The 18,690-nt window shown below is 41.4% G+C and overlaps 1 protein-coding gene across 2 annotated transcripts; it reads left to right on the top strand.

Moving 5' to 3' along the window:
• Nucleotides 1-933: 933 nt before the first annotated feature.
• On the top strand, nt 934-17,683 carry HTATIP2 (HIV-1 Tat interactive protein 2, 30kDa). Of its 2 annotated transcripts, none has more exons than XM_008579618.1 (6): nt 934-955; nt 1,476-1,671; nt 3,628-3,735; nt 11,958-12,095; nt 16,178-16,239; nt 16,937-17,683. In XM_008579618.1, the coding sequence occupies exons 2-6, from the start codon at nt 1,477-1,479 to the stop codon at nt 17,160-17,162; spliced, it is 729 nt and encodes a 242-aa protein (XP_008577840.1). In that variant the 5' UTR covers nt 934-955; nt 1,476; the 3' UTR covers nt 17,163-17,683. The 2 variants fall into 2 exon arrangements, with proteins under 2 accessions (XP_008577840.1, XP_008577839.1); XM_008579617.1 differs by lacking the exon at nt 934-955 and adding an exon at nt 1,047-1,144.
• The last annotated feature ends 1,007 nt before the right edge of the window (nt 17,684-18,690 follow it).

Below are 18,690 nucleotides of genomic sequence, written 5' to 3' on the forward strand. Positions count from 1 at the left end.
GAGCCTACATAGAATAACTCCCCCTAGGAGATAGGAGAGAGAATGTATGCTTCATTTGGCTTCTAGACTGGAAGGAATGGCCAATGTTCACAACACCCTTTAATTCTATCGTTCAGATTCCTGTCTCACCCCTTTCCAGGACTTCCAAGATCCAGGACAGGCTCAGTGCAGATAAGAGAAGTCTTCAGAAAGTTCATGGAAGTATTTGCTTTATCTTCTAATTCTATTTTTCCACGAACTTTTGGAAGCACTCTCGTAGTTAAGTTAGAACCCACTGATCTGGGTTATGGGGCATAATCAGGTGTGGAAGGTCACACTGGCTCAACCATCTAGGAGACAGAAGTGGGCTAGGAGCTGGGCAGGGAGACCAGTTATCCTGATGAGACATGGTGAGAGTTTGCATTACATGAGAAATATTTGGAAGGCAGACAGAATGGCAGGACTTGGTGATAAATCTGAAATGTGGAAAGGCCAGGAGAAAGAAGTCAAAAGGGATAGCCTGATTTCTGACCTGAGAGGGGACATGTGTGGGGTGTGTGTCCAAGAGAGGCAAGGAATGAGTTTGGTTTATTCTTGCTTAGGGATGTTGGGTGAGGAGACGTAAGTTGTAGACGTGGTGAATTTGAAATGAAGACGTCCAATACACAGTTGAAATCACACAATTGAAATTACAGTCCGAGTACCAACAAAAGTCAAGTTTGTGATGTCTATTGACTGGGATCTCGGTGAGAGAAGCCCAGGTGGTGAGAAAGAATGCCTGGGAGAAGGTCCCGGAGAACCCCGACATTTAGAAAGACGTCCGGAGGTTTACCCCTAGCCGGGCGCCCCGCACGTGCTCTGGGGCCCACCTTCCCCGCGGCGGGGCTGGCCCCGCGCGCCCTTCCCTGTACCCCGCCCCTGTGGGCGGGGCGCGGCAGCGGCTCGGCGAAGTCACCCGGAAGGCCACGGCGACCAGGTGCGGACTTGGCCATCACCGACCCCCCCCCATCCCCACCCACCTCGGGCCGGCCGGTCGGGGGCAGCCGCAGGGAACGAGGGCTTCCCGGATGCCCGGGCCCGCGGTGCTGAGCGCGGCGGCGACTGCCCTGGTGGCTGCCCTGCTCCTGCTGCGGCGTGAGGACGCGGGGCCGGGGCGCGGCCCCAGGTAACTCCTCCGTGCAGGAGACAGAGCTGGGTCCCTGCTCTCCTGCCCGGGCGAGGGATACCGTGGGGAAAGAGGGCCCGTGGTGCCAGGAGTTTGTGGCACGTGGGCGCACCCTCCAGCTCGGGCCCCTTCCGATGTGTCTGTCTGATGGCTCAGGTGCGGGGACGGCCGAGGCGCCACGCCCCGGAGTGACTCAGCGCTTTCCCCCGGGCCCGGACTGCGGAAAGTAACAATATCTTCTTCCTGAACAGATAAACAGCTCTTGTCCCCGGGGGTAAGGACGGGCAATCCCTTCGTACCCTAAGAGCAGCACTTGGTGTTATTTTCCTAGCATGGCCGTGACAGAGGCGCTGCCGAAGCTTCGGGAAGACTTCAGGATGCAGAATAAATCCGTCTTTATTCTGGGCGCCAGTGGGGAAACCGGCAGAGCACTCTTAAAAGAAATGTTGGAACAGAGCCTCTTTTCCAAAGTCACGCTCATTGGCCGGAGGAAGCTCACCTTCGGCGGGGAAGCTTATAAAAATGTGGTGGGTATTTTAGCTGGGACTCAAAAATGTACCCCCCTCCCCCCCAGTGATTCTGCAAGGCGAGCGTATTTCATGCTTAAAGGCTGAGCCCTGCCAGAGGTGGAGGCGTCTAGAGGTGATCGAAGTTTGACCGTGGTTAGTGTCTGAGACCCCCTCCCGAAACCGGACTCCTGGATTGTGGGCGCAGGTCGGGTGGAACAGAGCCCTTCTCTCCATCTGGAATACTATAAAGCAGGGCCTAGGTTGTAGTAGGGGCTGGGGAGAACCAAGAGCAGTTTTCAGAGTCATACAACCTGGCTTCTAGAGACGTCCTGTGACCTTGGCGGTTTTCTCATTCGGTGCTTATTTTGTCTACTTGCTCGTTTTGCACTAATGTTGTAATTGAAGCTGAAAATGCTCTGCAGAGTGGGAAATGTTTATGCAGTGAAAGGTGGGGTTATTCACTAGGACACGGACGCGTCCTGTCTGACTTACTAGGCTTTTGTGGTTACACTTTCATGGTTAAGCAGAGGATACATCAGATTTCGATATAGTGAATAACCCTCAAAGTATCTGAAGACTGAGTTTCCTGGAGATTCTATTGTTCATTTAAATTGAGTTATCTATGAGTTGAAGCAAATTAAACTGTGTAGTGTGATCACGAGACACCACAACTACAGAATTTGGCCCACAGTTTTCATAGGAGGAAGATTCCAAATAATAAGTTGTTTCACAGTAAATGTTATTTATTCCCACAGGTTCATTTTCAGGTCATTTTGCAAATGTCTTTGGTCCATTAGGACTTGACTGTTTAAAACAGAGAGGCTCAGGGTTAGGCAGGTAATATGTGATCTTTATAGTCTAGTTTCATGAGCCATTTCAGGTACTCCTGGTCATTAGAAACTGAAATTGAGATCAATGCTTTGAGTGTCGAGTTTTGGTGGGACATCTTTTTTTTTAAAAGATGACTGGTAAGGGGATCTCAACCCTTGGCTTGGTGTTGTCAGCACCACACTCAGCCAGTGAGCTAACCGGCCATCCTGATATAGGATCCGAACCCGTGGCCTTGGTGTTATCAGCACCACACTCTCCCGAGTGAGCCACGGGCCAGCCCTTGGTGGGACATCTTTTGACCAGGCACTTTGTGCAAAATTTATTTTTCTTTAGCATCGTGTATAGTGGCAGAAAAATTCTTTTGAAAGAGTTGATGGTAGGGAAGGAAGTCAGCATTTTATTTGAACGCTTTTATGATAGGAACTTCTCAAAATTAAATCTTATAGCAAACTTAAAAGGTTAAATAGGGGTTCTTAAATTTCACTGTGCTTGAGAATTACCGTGGGTGCTTGTTAAAAGTGCACATTCTGATTCAGAAGTATTGTGCCTGCCCTGGCTGATTCTAATGCAGGCTGTTCATGGGTTGGACTGAAGGAAAGAACATCTCCTGCATTTTACAACTGAAAAGAACTGAGGCATGAGATCTATTAACTTGGACATAGTTAATATGCCTAGTAAGTAGCAGGTCCAAGATCTGTCCTTGTTCTTTAAGATTCCAAACACTGTCCATCCCCTGCCCACACATTATGCCTCAGTGGTCCCCATCTTAGCATGCTACAGCCAGGTCTTTTATTTTTCCAGAGAAAATACATAATTGAACCTGACTTTAGAAATCTGGATCATTCCTAGTCCAGTTACATGTACGTGGTTGTATATCTGCATTGTTGATTTTCTTTTTTTTTTTTAAGAGGTTTTGGTGTTGTCAGCACCACGCTCTCCCAAGTGAGCCACGGGCCGGCCCTTGCATTGTTGATTTTCAATTCAGATTAATTTCTTTTTGGTGAGAGAAAATGAATTTACAAAATTTGGTATTAAGTGGGCACACCCTTCAGTAATGTTCTGTAATTTATTCTTTAAATCTAGAGAGGTTTTTGTCTGTTTTTTAAACAACATGAAGTTATATACAACTTTGCCCTTGTCTAGAATCAAGAAGTGGTGGACTTTGAAAAGTTGGATGACTACGCTTCTGCCTTTCAAGGTCATGATGTTGGATTCTGTTGCCTGGGTACCACCAGAAAAAAAGCTGGGGCGGTAAGGAAGGAATATATCCTTCTCCCTTTTTGCTGGTTATGTCCTTTCTTGCTCGTTCTTTTCTTTGTGTCTGTTGCAGTGCTTAACTGTAAATAAGCTCAATGTTTAAGATTCCATATTCAGCCCTAACCTTTGCTGTACTTTGAATAGTACTGATAAGTTCATCTTTCCTTCAAAATAATCCTTGAATTCAGACTCAAGTGCAGGAGACATCATTAATATTTATGTGATCTTGCCTATTGCAAATATTGCTATCACTACATCCCCTGACTAATGCAAATCCTGATGTCTGAGTAAATGTAATTGGCTCATGCTGTTAGTAGTAAGCTTTTTTTTCCCTTAATAAATGTTCTAAACTTGAAGCCTTCTCTCTCTTGATTTGCTTTAACCTATTATCACGCGAAGCTTTAACTTCTGAGATAGAACATCAGAACACAGAGACATGATTCAGCAGCCCCCGGTGATGATTCAGCCTTCAGCGATGATTCATCCCTGCTGATGATTCAGCCTTTGCTGATGCAAAACTGTTGTAACACACATTTTATTTTCTTTTTAATGATGTTCTAAATTGAGTCAGCCCTTGTCTAGAAGTCAGTTTACAACGTAGATCCTGGGCAAATGTTAACACATCTTATTTAATTTATACCTTGACTATAGTTCATCCTTCTGGCAGAATTTACTTGCTGGAGTGGAATATGTCTATTAAAATATGCAGGATCATGATTCTGCCATGGGGACTTACCATAGGTTTACAAACCAGACCCATGCATCTGAAACATTAGGAGATCATAAGGTTAAGAACTATTTGTTTATACCAACCAAGTAGTTAGATGTATTTATGTGGGCTCCCTGGTGATCCAAATAATAATTCTATTTATGCTTTTAGTCAAGACGTATTTCCATATCTTCTGCAGTTCTACATGTCCACTTGTGGAACACAGCCAGGTTTTGAACTCTGTGCTAGAAACTGTGGATAATAGAGAAGTTTGACTTTCCCAGGAATTGGCACATTATCTCTCCTACAAAAGAGCATGTTCCTGCTCTGCAGGTAGGGCAGTTCCAAAGTCACAAGCTGTGTGTCCTCCAAAAGCATTGGAAAACTTTTGTTCCAGTACACTGCAGGTCTCACTGTCTCAAGAGCCAACCTGATTTCAGTGGTGACTCAGCAAAACAAAACACTGCATTAGGCATAGAGCAGTTGATTTTCATGGCGTAAGGCAGATCTCATTATAGAGCACATCAGGGAAAAGTCTAAATTGTTTTATTGCATTCAAATCGTGTAATGCAATTTTAATCAGAGGATTTAGGTGTCTTCACTATCCAGAATATATTTTTTAAATGTGGTTCATTCTCTACCTCTCAGGCTACTCATCTTTTCTTCTTTAAAATCAGTTTGAAAAGATAAAAGAAATCAATAAGGAAGGGAGAAGACTAATAAACTAAATAGTCTCAGAAATGAGTTAGGACCTAAATGGTTTAAGAGGATAGTGGCAGAAAGTAAGCTGACACTTCTTCCAGAAAAGGTCTTAAAGTTTTCTGGGTTGTTTTTTTGCGTGTGTGGGTGTGGGTGTGGGTGTGTGTGAAAATGATTTGGATTGCATGCAGTATAAAGTTTGGAGGTTGTGATAACTTTAGGCTGTTTAAAAGAGGTGACAGTTCACAAGTGGCTAGGTAACAATAATTGTTTGAAGAAGTTGTGGATTTCCAAACGCATTCCAGCTGGTGTTCTGGGTCAGCAGTCCTCTTTGTAGAAAAGAGTTCACCAGGTGGTTCATCAGATGTGTACTACAGAGCTGGTGACAAACCTCGTGTCATTCAGTAGCTGCTTTGTAGCTGGAACACCTCACATTTTGCCTTAGCAATTTGTGTTTCCAGTAGAGAAACTTCAGGAAATTCAGGGTTTCTGTCTAAGTGTTGAAATCCTCTGAGTAGCCATCTTATTTACCTATGATGTTCAGTGTATAAGTTTGCTAGGGCTATCCTAACAAAGTACCATAACCTGCGTGGCTTAAACAACAGAAATTGTTGTCTCACAGTTCTGGAGGCCAGAAATCTGAGGTAAATGTGTTGATGGGGTTGCAGGGTTGGATCCTTCTGAGTGCTGTGAGGGGAGGATCTGTTTCAGGGCTCTCTCCTTGCCTTGCAGATTTGTAGATGGCTGCCTTCTCTCTGTGTCTTTTCACATGGTGTGTTCCCTGTTGGCGTGTGTCTGTGTCCACATTTCCCCTTTTTATAATGACATTAGTTATTCTCTGTTAGAATTTACCCTACTATGACCTCATTCTAATTAATTACATCTGAAACAATCCTACCTCCAAATAAGATCACATTCTGAGGTACTGGGGGTTAGGAATTAAACATATGTATTTTGGAGTAGGGGGATAAAATTCGATTCATAAAATTCAGTCTACCTAAATTTCTGTTGATACTGGTGCTGGGTGCTAGGGATAGGTCTATTAGCCTTTTTCAGCTATTTGGAAAACCATTTCCTTTAGCAGTAGCTGGTGAGATGCTAATCTTCTTTTTCACATTCGCAGGTCATAGTTGTCTAGTCAATGCAATGGCTCTCTCATTTGGCCCTAATCCAGATCTACTGGATCAGAATCTCTGAGGTTGAAAGCTTAGCATCTAAGTTTTTAGCAGGCTCCTTGGGAGATCATAATGCAGCCAACCCTGCTCTTCTTGTTGGACCTGCTTTTAGGAGGCATTAGGATGTATTAGTTCTCCTCACCTGCTGGTTTTTCAGGTACTATAGACCTAGATGGTTTTCACCTTGCTTTCATGAGTAACTGTGCTAGTGAAGGTTGAAACACCCTTTGAAAACCAGATCTACATTGGCCTTGAATGGAGAGCAAGAACTAAAGATGCCATTGGGAATAGTGCATTTCCTCTTCTCTGTATTAAGAGAAGGATTTGATTAGTGAGTTTGAGGTGTTTCACCTTGCTTTCATGAGTAACTGTGCTAGTGAAGGTTGAAACACCCTTTGAAAACCAGACCTACATTGGCCTTGAATGGAGAGCAAGAACTAAAGATGCCATTGGGAATAGTGCATTTCCTCCTCTTTGTATTAAGAGAAGGATTTGGTTAGTGAGTTTGAGGTAGTTTGATGTGGTTTCACCTCTTCATTTGTCTCTTCACCTGTTAGGCTCTAGTAGTCCAAGTTCTTGGATTCTGTTGAATGGATGTCATTAATGTGATTAATGTAGCCGTTTTAACATTTATTAGGCATCATTAGATTGGCTTCTGATTCTAATGATATACTCTCCTAATCCAGGGGTTTGCATACTACAGCCTGTGAGCCAAATACAGCCCACCACCTATTTTTGTATAGTCCACAAACTAAATACATTTTTACATTTTTAAATGGTTAAAAAATTCAAAAGAATACTATGTTATACCGTGTGAAGATATAAGAAATTCAAGTTTTAGTATTTTATGAAGAAAATTTTATTGGAATGCAGCCACGCTCTCTACTTTATGTATTATCTATGGCTGCTTTTGTGCTGTAGTGGTGGAACTGTGTAGTTGCAACAGAGGCCTGCAAAGCTGAAAATATTATTGTCTGATCCTTTTCAGGAAAAGTATGCCCACCCCATTCTAATCTCTGTTGTTTTATTTGATGTCTAGGAGGGGGCTTGTGAAGTGGCAAGATCCTAGAGGATTCAGGGACCCAGATCACAGGCCATGTTTGGATACCAAGTAGCTATGGAAACTTGGGTACGACAGTTAGCTTCTGTGGGCCACCGCCTCTTTGTGTTGAGAGTGAGATGACTACTAAACCCCTTTCCAACTGCAAAATTCTTTCACTTTGAAACAAAGAGGAAAGAATGCCCCAAATGGAAAAAAATTTTGAGCATAGAGAAATTAACTCAGGAATCCTCAGTATCTGTTTGATTTTATTTTTCTATCTGAAAGTCTTTCTCTAACCAACATCTGTCTCCCACCATTGTACATCAAATATAGAGATGCCCTCCAGAACGCAATCAAATGGGGCCTCACAATTTACCATTTGCTGTTCGTGAGCATTTCTGTTTTCTGGTCTAATTTATAGGGTCAGATTGAAAAGGGAGTGAAGGAGAAAGAACGTGAAGCAGAAATATGGCTAAGTGGGACAATTTACAGCATGATAGATACTCCCTTCTCAGAAAAGGACCCTGTGACCTTCTTGAGTCAGTCTGGCATGCTGGCTTGTCTTATCAGTCAGCACTGAAATACCTTGTTAGGAGGAGTTGTTGGTAAGCCACAGTGTTGTTCCTAGTTTTCAGGCATTGGTAAAGAAGTTTAGAAGAAATACTTAGTAGCTTTGGATTTTAATAAGACTGAAAATAAGAGTAATTGAAGAATTTGTTTCCCTTAATGTTTGTGGAACCTATAGAGGATATCTGCTGAGATGTAGCACCTCATGTTAATTCTTTCCAGTGGGTGCTGGGAAAGGAAATTTATAGTAGGATCTTATTTAATTAGCTACTGTTTCTAGAAGGAACTCTGATTTCTAGATCAGAGTAGGATACACCACCTAAGGAGTCCTAAAGGCATGATAACATAATGAACTTAATATTCTTGGAAGAGATGTCTGTCTTTTTCTCTTGTTACATGGTTTGAGAAACTGGCTTTTCCAAATTTTGATTCTGGGATATGGAGTAGCTTTTTTTTGTTTGTTTTTCTACTTTTGTTTTATTTGAGCTATTAGAGAACAAGAAAGGGTGTTAGTAATAAGATTTTAAAGATAGCTCCTTTCATCTATAAATGGAATCTTCCTGACTCCAGAGAAAATTGGTGTGTGTTGATATCTCCTAGCCAGTCATCAGGAGCCACGCTTACATTTGATTTCTAAGTCCTTGAAAGCCATTGACTCTTTTGCTTTTGAGTTTCATTCACCAGCTAAAAGGCCATCAGGGTGAGGGAAGGGAAATTCAAAATTTAGTGGGCTTGGAAAAATGCGTATTTATAATCAGCTTGAGGGCTCAGAGGATTTGTGAAATCATTTTGGATTAATAGCCATTGATTGCTAATAAAACAATATTTAGCTTTGTCCAGAAAACAGCAATGGAGAAAGGTACGGGCACCTTGTCAACAGGGCCCATTGAGCAGGGCTGATGGGCCGAGTGTGGCGCGGTCTCTGTGGCAGCGTAGGTGCTCGTCTTTCAAGGAGCGGCTGTCAGTTGTTAGCCAGGCGGGTGAAAGGAAGGACGCTAGCGTCTGATGGCTGGGGTGGTATTGATGTGCCTTAGCTGACTAATCAGATTGAAAAAGTCCCATGGTATTTATGTCACTTTAATTTTCATCAAACAATTGGAGATGACAGCACTCTATTAAGGAGAGGTTGATCCAGAACTAAAGCCAAATAAATTAGGGTCTCAGTTTAATCAAATTATCCCTTTACTGGCTTTGGATTAAGCAAGAGAAAACAGCGTCGGTCTAGAGACTTGTGATTGGCTGAATCTTTCCCTTATTTTTAAAGAAGCTGATGAAAGAAAAAGCATTTTAACAAAGACAACTATAATAATCCTTCCAAGCAATCGTGCTAAAACAACAACTAAAAATGGAATTTATTTCACTAGTCAACTGTGTAATTTTATTGTGAGTAACAAACCTGCTATTAAAACCAGAGTTCTGGTGAGTTGGAGTGAGGGGAAGAAATAGATGTGGAAGAGAAATTCATTGTTCTAGAAATTTTCCATGTAGCTTCGGGTTGTTTTTCTTGGCACATGTTCAGCACATCTAAAATCTCAGTTTGGAGAATGGCTCTGAGGAGAATCACCTCTCTCTCAGGATGTGCTGAGTATTAAAATATGTTTGTTTCACACTGATTTTAAAAAGCAACAACATGAATTTGAATCAGTTTGTAGGACAGGTCAGAAAGTCACTTGTTTAGGACTGAGTGTCACAGTACTTAACACAAAAGGAGATAGTGATGATTCATGGGTAAAGAGATAAGTTTATATTACCTGAAGTAAGTCAGAAAAGTAGCACTGCGTGTAGGTAGTGGATATAGTTAAAAAATGTACTTGTGAGTGATGAGAAAGGAAAATGAGGGAGGCTTGTAGGGTAATGGTAATGTTCTACTTCTTGATCTGGGAGCCAGTTGCAGAGGATGTTCAGTTTACGAAAGTTCATCGAGGTTTATACTTAAAATTATGTGTACTTTTATTTTATGATATACTTCAATACAAAATTTAAAAAATGTGCTTGGGCCTATTGTTTTATTTATTTATTTTTAATTTTTAATTTTTAATTCCCTATATAAGATGACTGGTAAGGGGATCTTAACCCTTGACTTGGTGTTGTTAGCATCACACTCTCTCAGGTGAACTAACTAGCAATCCCTATATGGGATCCAAACCCGTGGCCTTGGTGTTATCAGCACCACACTCTCCCAAGTGAGCCATGAGTCTGCCCGAGCCTATTGTTTTAAAATTGAATTCTGCATTAGTTTCATATTGCTGCTATAGCAAATGAGCTCAAACTTAGTGGCTTAAAGTAACACGAATTATCTTATTGTTCTATAGGTTAGAAGTTCAACATGGGTTTCACTGAGATAAAATCAGTGTTGATAGGGCTTCCCTTGCGGAGGATCTAGGGGAAAGTCCATTTCCATACCTTTCCGAGCTTCTAGAGGCTGTTCCCATTCCTTGGCTCATGGTTGCCTTCCTTCATCTTCAAGACCAGCAGTGCGGGGAAGGGGCTCAAGCCCATTTTACATTGCATAACTCTAACCTCTTCTGTTTCCCTCTTTCACTTTTCAGAACCCTTGTGATTACATGGGGCCCACCTGGATAATCCAGAATAATCTCTCTATTTTAACATTGCTGATTGGGACTCTTAATTCCATTGGCAACCTTAATTCTCCTTTGCCATGTCATGTAACATATTCACAGTTAGGGGATTAGGACATGGACATCTTTGAGGGTTCATTATTCTGCCAACCATAGTTATGAATTGGTCATTTTCATCAGCCAGAGAGAGTGTGGGATAAAAAGGAACATGGGTACAGTGGAAAGAGCACTGCTCAAGAGTCAAGACTCTGCAGTCCACTGTCAGCACTCATTTCCCAGCTGGCTGTTCTCCTGACCACTGGACCTTGTTTCCCACTACGTAATGAGGGGATTAGACATGATATATCCTAAAGTCTCCTCTAACATTCTGTGAAATATACACATCTCCATGTCAAATAAAACATTTAGAATTGGTAACTACCACAGAGCAAATTTTTAGCTAAAAAAAAAAATCACTGGGGCAGTAATCCAATCTTCAAATTTGGAATCTCCTCCACTATAAGACCTCATTATATAATTGTGATTACCTATGAAGTTCAGCTTCAGTTCACTTTAGACTTCTCTCCAGCTGTCTTGAGTTTGAGGATGCCAGAATTTATGGTGGTCCCAGGATGCTGTCATTACATGGAATTCGGGGTAAGGACACATGTCCTTCAGTTCGGCCCTGGAAATAAGTCTGTGTTATATTGTTTGCATCATCCTCTCCCTTCCTCTTTTTATGGCCACTTAGTTCTGTTTTTTTTCTGACTGGATTTATATTTTCTCTGCTTTCATTGGACTTTCATTCATCATCCACATTTTTTTTGGAGTACCTTCCACGTGCTGGGCATGTAGTGATGCTGAGATGTGAATTAAGAAGAGTGACCCAGCCACTACCCTCTCTGGACTGAGTCTAGACCAGGGGCTCCAAACATTTTTCATTATTGACCTGTCAGGAAAACAACTTTGAGGATGCATTCCTTACTAATATGTAAGGTATGTTGTAAAGCATACACAGACATTGGAAATTAAATAGACTTATAGACTTTGTGTCTAGTGAGTATCCACAGGCACACGTTGAGACCCTCCCGTGTTAGAGCTGGCACAGAAAAAATAGAGAAAACAGAGAGGATTGTAAAGTTGTTAAAAGACAATGAAATGTGTAACTAAAAAGCAGCTTCCCATCCTGCCCTTATTCCCTTTGCTCCTTGTGGATTCATTTGGAGTCTGTGTTTCAGTGTCATCATCCTTGTTTTTTCGTTGCTGTTTGGCCTTGCCGCTAAATCTGGTATTCTATCTGGAAGACCATACTTGGAGCCTTTCCCAGGGTCTAAGCCTGACTTTCACATATTGTTTGGATGCATTTTATTTAGATCCCCATTCCTCCTCCCCATCCTGGCTGAGTTGTAATCTTTAAGATGAACTCTCAGCTTTTTGGAAATAACTCACATCCTTTTCCCCCTCAGGAGGGATTTGTTCGTGTTGACCGGGATTATGTGCTGAAGTCTGCAGAGCTGGCAAAAGCTGGAGGGTGCAAACATTTCAACTTGCTGTCCGCTATAGGAGCTGATAAGTCAAGCAATTTTTTATATCTTCGAGTTAAGGTTTGTGGATGTTTCTGTCTTTTATACACCTTGGAGAACCTGGCTAATTGGCAGTACTAAATAACACAAAATACTGTATAATACAAAAAAGGATTAAATGCATTATTTTATGCATTTTTCATAACTACAGGGGCTGTTCTTGCAGGAATATATTTAGTAAACAGGAATGATTTGAAAGATAATTTCCAGTGTCTTCCCCCTATTAATTATCCAGTAATCAATGTAATGAGATGTGGCAGCTCTGGCCTTGATTGTCAGCATGGCATCTTAGCATTGGAAGAGACTTGGAGGCAGTGGTTCTTAAACTTTTCCCTCAGTTTCTCTTATGACTAGGAGGAAGGAGCTTTTACTTCTCTGGAGATTTGGGGACATCTAGCCTGGAGCAGTCTTCTAGTTACAAGCCCAGCTTTTTAAAAAGTCTTGTGTTTTATCTTTAAAAAAAATCATGCACATTTTGCTGTTCTTAGTACTATACATATTCTTGTTTATTTTAATAAAAAAAAGTTTCCATTTACTTACCTTCAAGTTAAATCAGTGCTGCTGGAAGGTAGGCCACGGCATTGTCTTTGCGTGCCTCCTGACATGCCCCAAGTATCTGCAGTTTAAGCAGGGCCTTAGAGGTCATTCGGCCAAAGACCTTTCCAGTGTGAAATCCATTCACAGAAGTTGATCTAACTTCTGCTTAAATACTTCCACCACTAGGGAGTTTCATCTCGTTAGCCAGCTCTTTCTATTTTTGGTCAAATCCACTTGTTCAAAAGTCCTCGCCTTGAGAAGAAATCTATATAAATGCTAATTGTTAAGAGTTCTGCCTTTTACGATAACAAAAACAAACCTAGTCCTTCTTTTGCATTGTGTTCTTTAAGATATTTGGAGATTATGGCTGCCTTAATTGTATTTTCTCCAGGCAAGTACCTTTAAGTCCTTGCACCATTCTTTGTTCCTATTTCTAGCCCCTTCATCACTCTGGTCACTTTGCTAAAATTGAACTGTACAGTGAGGTTAAATTGCAGTGGAACCACTACTTTTTATACTCTGGACACTATGTTGTTTTATTTTTTCAAATGAGTTATAAATAAATATAGTAAACATCTTTATCATTTTGTTTGCTCATGATCAGCTTGTGATAATGAAAATTTCCAGATCTTTTTCACATGGCTTACAGCTGAGCTATATCTCTCCTATCCTAAAATAGTATTTTGAACCAGATGGTGGTCAGTGAGCCACCAAGCAAGTTGAAGCAAAAATGAAAAAATTTCAGTTTCATTGTTAAAGTTTAGAGCAATCTTTAAGAGGAAAAGAAATCTGTTTTTCAAAATACATACTTACACATGTGGGTTCTGAGAAAGGTTATCAAGTAGGAGTTTTGCTCTTATTGGTAAGAAAATAAACATTTATCCCTCTTAAGAAAGAAAAAAATATATAGTTTTTTCATCTTTAAAGATAAAGGTTATCTACTCACTGGGTTATAATAATGATTCAATCAGATTAAAAAAAAAAAGCTAACATTACTTGAACGAGGCAGTGTTCTGAGGGCTTTTATGTGCATTTGTTCGGAAACTGAGGTACTGTGATATTAAGATCACTAGCTGGTAGGTGGCAGGGCTGTGACTTGAACCCAGGCAGTCTGATTCCAGGGCATGTGATCCTAGCCATTTTGTAATGACTAGCTTTTGTCATTAATATGAGTACATGCTGAGGGACCCAGCACAGCTCTTGGGCCATGACAGAGCCCCAGCAAATATTATGGAAAGAGATGAGTACATGCTGAGGGACCCAGCACAGCTCTTGGGCCATGACAGAGCCCCAGCAAATATTAGTAATGCCAATAAAATGGAAAGAGACCTCTATATTCAGTGAAGTTGACCTGTATTACCTGCAGCATGGGATTATGAATTCGATTAATTGAAAGGACAGAAATGACAACCAAATGGTCCAACCAGAATGATGCTAATATGCTTGCTTCTAGAAATAAGATGATCTTTTCTGAATCATCTTTCAGCTACTGTGTGCAATATCCGCAGTATGTTTTACTTATTTCTCAGTCTCCTTGTGTGTGAACTCCCCCCTCTCACCCACTTTAGAAACTCCTTTATTCTTTAGGGATATTTATTCTACTCAATGAAATTTCAAACTGCATTCATTGTGGGCCAGCTGGGGGGGCCTGGATCAATCACATACTTTTGAGGGCACTCTGCCGGTGTGGGGAAAGGGGTTGGGGTGTGGCACCCAGAGCACTGGACTGGCCTCGTGTTCTCTGTTCTTGGTGTCTATGAGCTTCTGTTTCCTCATCTGTTCAATGGGAGAAGATACCACTTTCCAGAGTATGTGATATTTCATTATTGGGTATGGCCCTTGACCTCCAGCAGTTTATAATCTGGTAGTATTGGAGGATCCCCAAAGACAAACCCAAGTTTGGTAATTTGCTATAAGGTCACACAGGACTCAGCATGTAGTCACACTAACAGCTGTGATTTCTTACAACAAAAGGAGATAAAGCAAAATCAGCAAAGGGAAAAGTTGCAGGGGTGGATTCTGGAGGAAAGTAGGAATAGGTTTCCATGAGGCCTCTCCCAGTGGAGTTTGCACAGGATGTGCTTAATTTTTCCAGCAATGAATGTTGCCTACCAGAAAAACTGAGCCCAGGAATCCAGGGTTTTTGTGGGAGTCAGTCACATAGGCACTCTCAGCCTAGCAAAAACTACAGACCTCCAGAAGAAAAGCAGGTATTTAGCATAAACCACATTGTTTGTACAAACAGTTTAGGCACAGTAAACTACCCTTATCAGTTAAGGGGGAACACTCCCAAAATCCAAGTCCCCAGGCACAAGTCAAGGGCCATTTTTGTAAGCAGGCCTTTCTAAGGCTAGCAGGCTCAGCCTGTTATGTCAACTCTTGTATGCACACTAATAGAGACAAAACACATCTCTATAAAAAGCTAAGAAACATGTCCACATAAAAAGTTGAATATGAATGTTCATAGCAGCATTATTCATAATGGCCAAAGAGTGGAAACAACCCATACGTCCATCAGCTGGTGAATAGGTGAATAGAACGTGGCATATGCATACAGAGGGATATGCATTCAGCTGTAAAAAGGAATGATACTTGCTGCAGCATGGATGAACCTTGAAAACATAATATGAAATGAGAGAGGCCAGTCACAAAAGGCTACAAATTGTATGATTCCGTTTATATGAAATGTCCAGAACAGGCAAATCTATAGAGATGGTAAGTATATTAGTGGTTGACCAGGGCCTGGCCAGGAGGGAAGGAGGAGTGACTGTTAATGGTGTGGAATTTCTTTTTGGGGTGATGAAATGTTTTAAACTTAAGATTGTGGTGAAGGTTGCAGAGCTTTGTGTATATACTAAAAAACACTGATTAAAAAAAGAAAAAAATATTTAAAAATAGTGACCTAAGATTATATGACGTGACAGGTAAAGTGCCAAATGCATGGTATAAGCCAGCTAAGGGCAAGGAGCCAAGCCGCATGTGACTGTCAACTCACAGGGTCTTCATAGGTGCCTGGGCCTGTGCTTCTCTGGCATTTCTGTTTACAGAGATGCCAGGCATGAAAATTTATGATTTAACAAATCAATTTAAAGCATCATTTACATGTAATCTCACTGCCTCTTGAAATTTTGTGGGCTTTGTTAAGAAGTGAGTAATAGAGAGGATCTGTGGGTTTTCTGGCCCACTGGAACTACCTATAAACCAAAAAAGATTGATATCTAATAGCCTGCAGCATTAATTCTGGATAAAGGGAGGATATTTTCTTATGGTTGAACTAACATATCATTTACCCTCTCTGGATCTTGATAAAATGAGAGGACTGAGTATGCGGCCATTTACTCATTCAGTAGGTCTTTTTTTTAACTCTCTACTAGATATCAGGATTAAATGATCTCTTCCTTAACTTCCCAGATTCTTTGGAATCTGAAATTCTAGATAAGGCTATTTATGAGTATTGAGACCAGCAGAAGCAGATTATCTTCAAAACCCCAAATTATTCTCTCTTAAGCTTTTCATAAGTGAGTTGGGTTTTGATGAAATACTGAAAATGTGTTTTTCCTTAACAGGGAGAGATAGAAGCTGGGGTTGAAGAATTAAAATTTGATCGTTACTCTGTATTTAGGCCTGGGTAAGTATTCATATTGCCTGAAAGTACACCACTGTTGGTTAGTCCCTAGAAGCTAGTTTTTCATTTGCAGAGATTGACAGCTAAGATACCTAAGATATGAAAGAAGTTGGCTGGAGGTAGATTGCTTTTCTGAAGGACTCACCTGTTGGCTTTAAAAGAAAGGACTGATGGTGGTGCCAACTTCAGAATAGTCCAGAACTTCCTGGGTAGCATTTGCTGCCACCTTTTTAAAAATCCTCTTCATGTGCCAAATAAAAGTTTATACCCACTGTATTAGTCTGCTCAGGCTGCCATAACAGAATACCATAGACTGGGTGGCTTAATCAACAGAAATTTATTTTCTCAAAGTGTGGAAGTTGGAAGTCCTAGATCAAGGTGCTGTCAGGGTTGGTGTCTGGTGAGGTCTCTCTTCCTGGCTGGCAGATCGTCTTTCTTCTGTGTGTGTTCAGAGAGTCAGAGATCTCTGATATGTTTTCTTCTTATAAGAACACCAATCCTATCAAATTAATCCTGTCCCATCTGTAAGGCCTCATTTAACCTTAATTACCTTCCTAAAGACCCTGTCTCCAAATACAGTCATATTGGGAGTTAGGGCTTCACCATATGCATTTTGAGGGGACACAGTTCGGTCCATAACATCCACTATGTTCTGAATGCAGTTTACCACCTTTTCCTCTGCTTTTCTTTTTCTCTTTAGAGTTCTGTTATGTGACAGGCAAGAATCTCGCCCAGCTGAGTGGTTGTTTAGAAAATTCTTTGGCTCCTTACCAGAATCTTGGGCCAGTGGGTACTCTGTGCCTGTGGTGACTGTGGTTAGAGCAATGCTGAACAACGCAGTGCAATCAAGTGACAAGAAGATGGAACTTCTGGATAACAAGGCCATCCACGATCTGGGGAAAGCCGATGGCTCTCTCAAGCCATGACCACACTAGAGAAATGCCTTTTGTCATAAACTTTACCCCATCTCCAAATTGGTAATCTCAGGATCCAAAAAAAGGCAGCATGTTTTTACTTTGCTGTTTCACTGTTCTCAGCCACCCAGATCCCATTGAGACATGACTGTGCTCTTCACCAGTGGTTCAGAGTTTTGTTATATACAGATTACCCAGAGATTCATAGGTCCTATCTCAAACCTTCTGAATCAGAATTTTTGGGGTATGGGCACAGGAATCTGTAGTCGTCTTTTGTTTAAACTTTCCCTGATGGTTCTGATGCCACTGGTTAGGAGGCCAGCTTTGAAACACTTGTCTGCAGTTACAACTGCAGCATAAACCTTCTGTACCATGCAGATATGAGCTCTGTTCTAAAATTGTTTACCCAAGTGCTAATTAACTACATGTAAGTGTGTAAGTGAACATTGTGCCTTTACTACTACTTTACAATATATAATAAAAATTATATAACTAAGCTCATAGGAAGAATTAAATGGAGTAATAAACATAAATATCTCTTAGTTTATTTGAAAATGTCCAAGTATTAGTGGTGATAGGCATCATTTTGGCCAATGAGGTGACATAATAGCAGCTAATATTTATCAAGTGCTTGCTAAGTGCCAGTTTTTAAATGTGTTATCTGTAATTTAACCCTGCAAATCATCCTTATAAAGTGATACTATCATTATCTTCATAGCTTAGGTGGGGAAACTGAGGCTCACTCTGGTTAAGTATCTTGCCCAAGGTTCCAAAGCTGAAGACATGAAGGTAGGAAGTAGTCAGGATTCTAACCTGGACCAGTCTGATCGTGTGTGTGTGTGTGTGTGTGTGCCTGGACCAGTCTGATCGTGTGTGTGTGTGTGTGTGTGGTGTGTGGTGTGTGTGTGTGCCTGGACCAGTCTGATCGTGTGTGTGTGTGTGTGTGTGTGCCTGGACCAGTCTGATCGTGTGTGTGTGTGTGTGTGTGTGTGGTGTGTGTGTGTGTGTGTGCCTGGACCAGTCTGATCGTGTGTGTGTGTGTGTGTGTGGTGTGTGGTGTGTGTGTGTGCCTGGACCAGTCTGATCGTGTGTGTGTGTGTGTGTGTGTGTGTGGTGTGTGTGTGTGTGTGTGCCTGGACCAGTCTGATCGTGTGGTGTGTGTGTGTGTACACACTCTTGACTTTGGTGTTGTAACACCATGCTCTAACCAGTTGAGCTAACTGGCCAGCCCCATAGCGTTTAGTTTTAACCACTCTGCAAGAGTACCCGGTATCTTTATTTCCAGATAGTAACAGATAATTGTTAGTACATGTTGTGGATGAATAAAATTGAAATATTTGGGTTTCTCAATAAGTCTAGGATAATTAATAATGATTAACCACAAAATGTTCACATAGTGGGTAAAATTATATGTCACCAAACTTTAAAGTGCTCATGGTGCTGCACTTTAAAAACTGTGGCAAAGGAAAGGAAAATGCCAAAGAAGGGTCAAAACCAAGAGAAGCACACAGTGCCAATTTCTGTCATGGAACAAAGGATG

Source organism: Galeopterus variegatus, unplaced genomic scaffold (genome assembly GCF_000696425.1).
Source record: "Galeopterus variegatus unplaced genomic scaffold, G_variegatus-3.0.2 Scaffold1926, whole genome shotgun sequence".
In the NCBI taxonomy this organism is placed as follows: domain Eukaryota; kingdom Metazoa; phylum Chordata; class Mammalia; order Dermoptera; family Cynocephalidae; genus Galeopterus; species Galeopterus variegatus.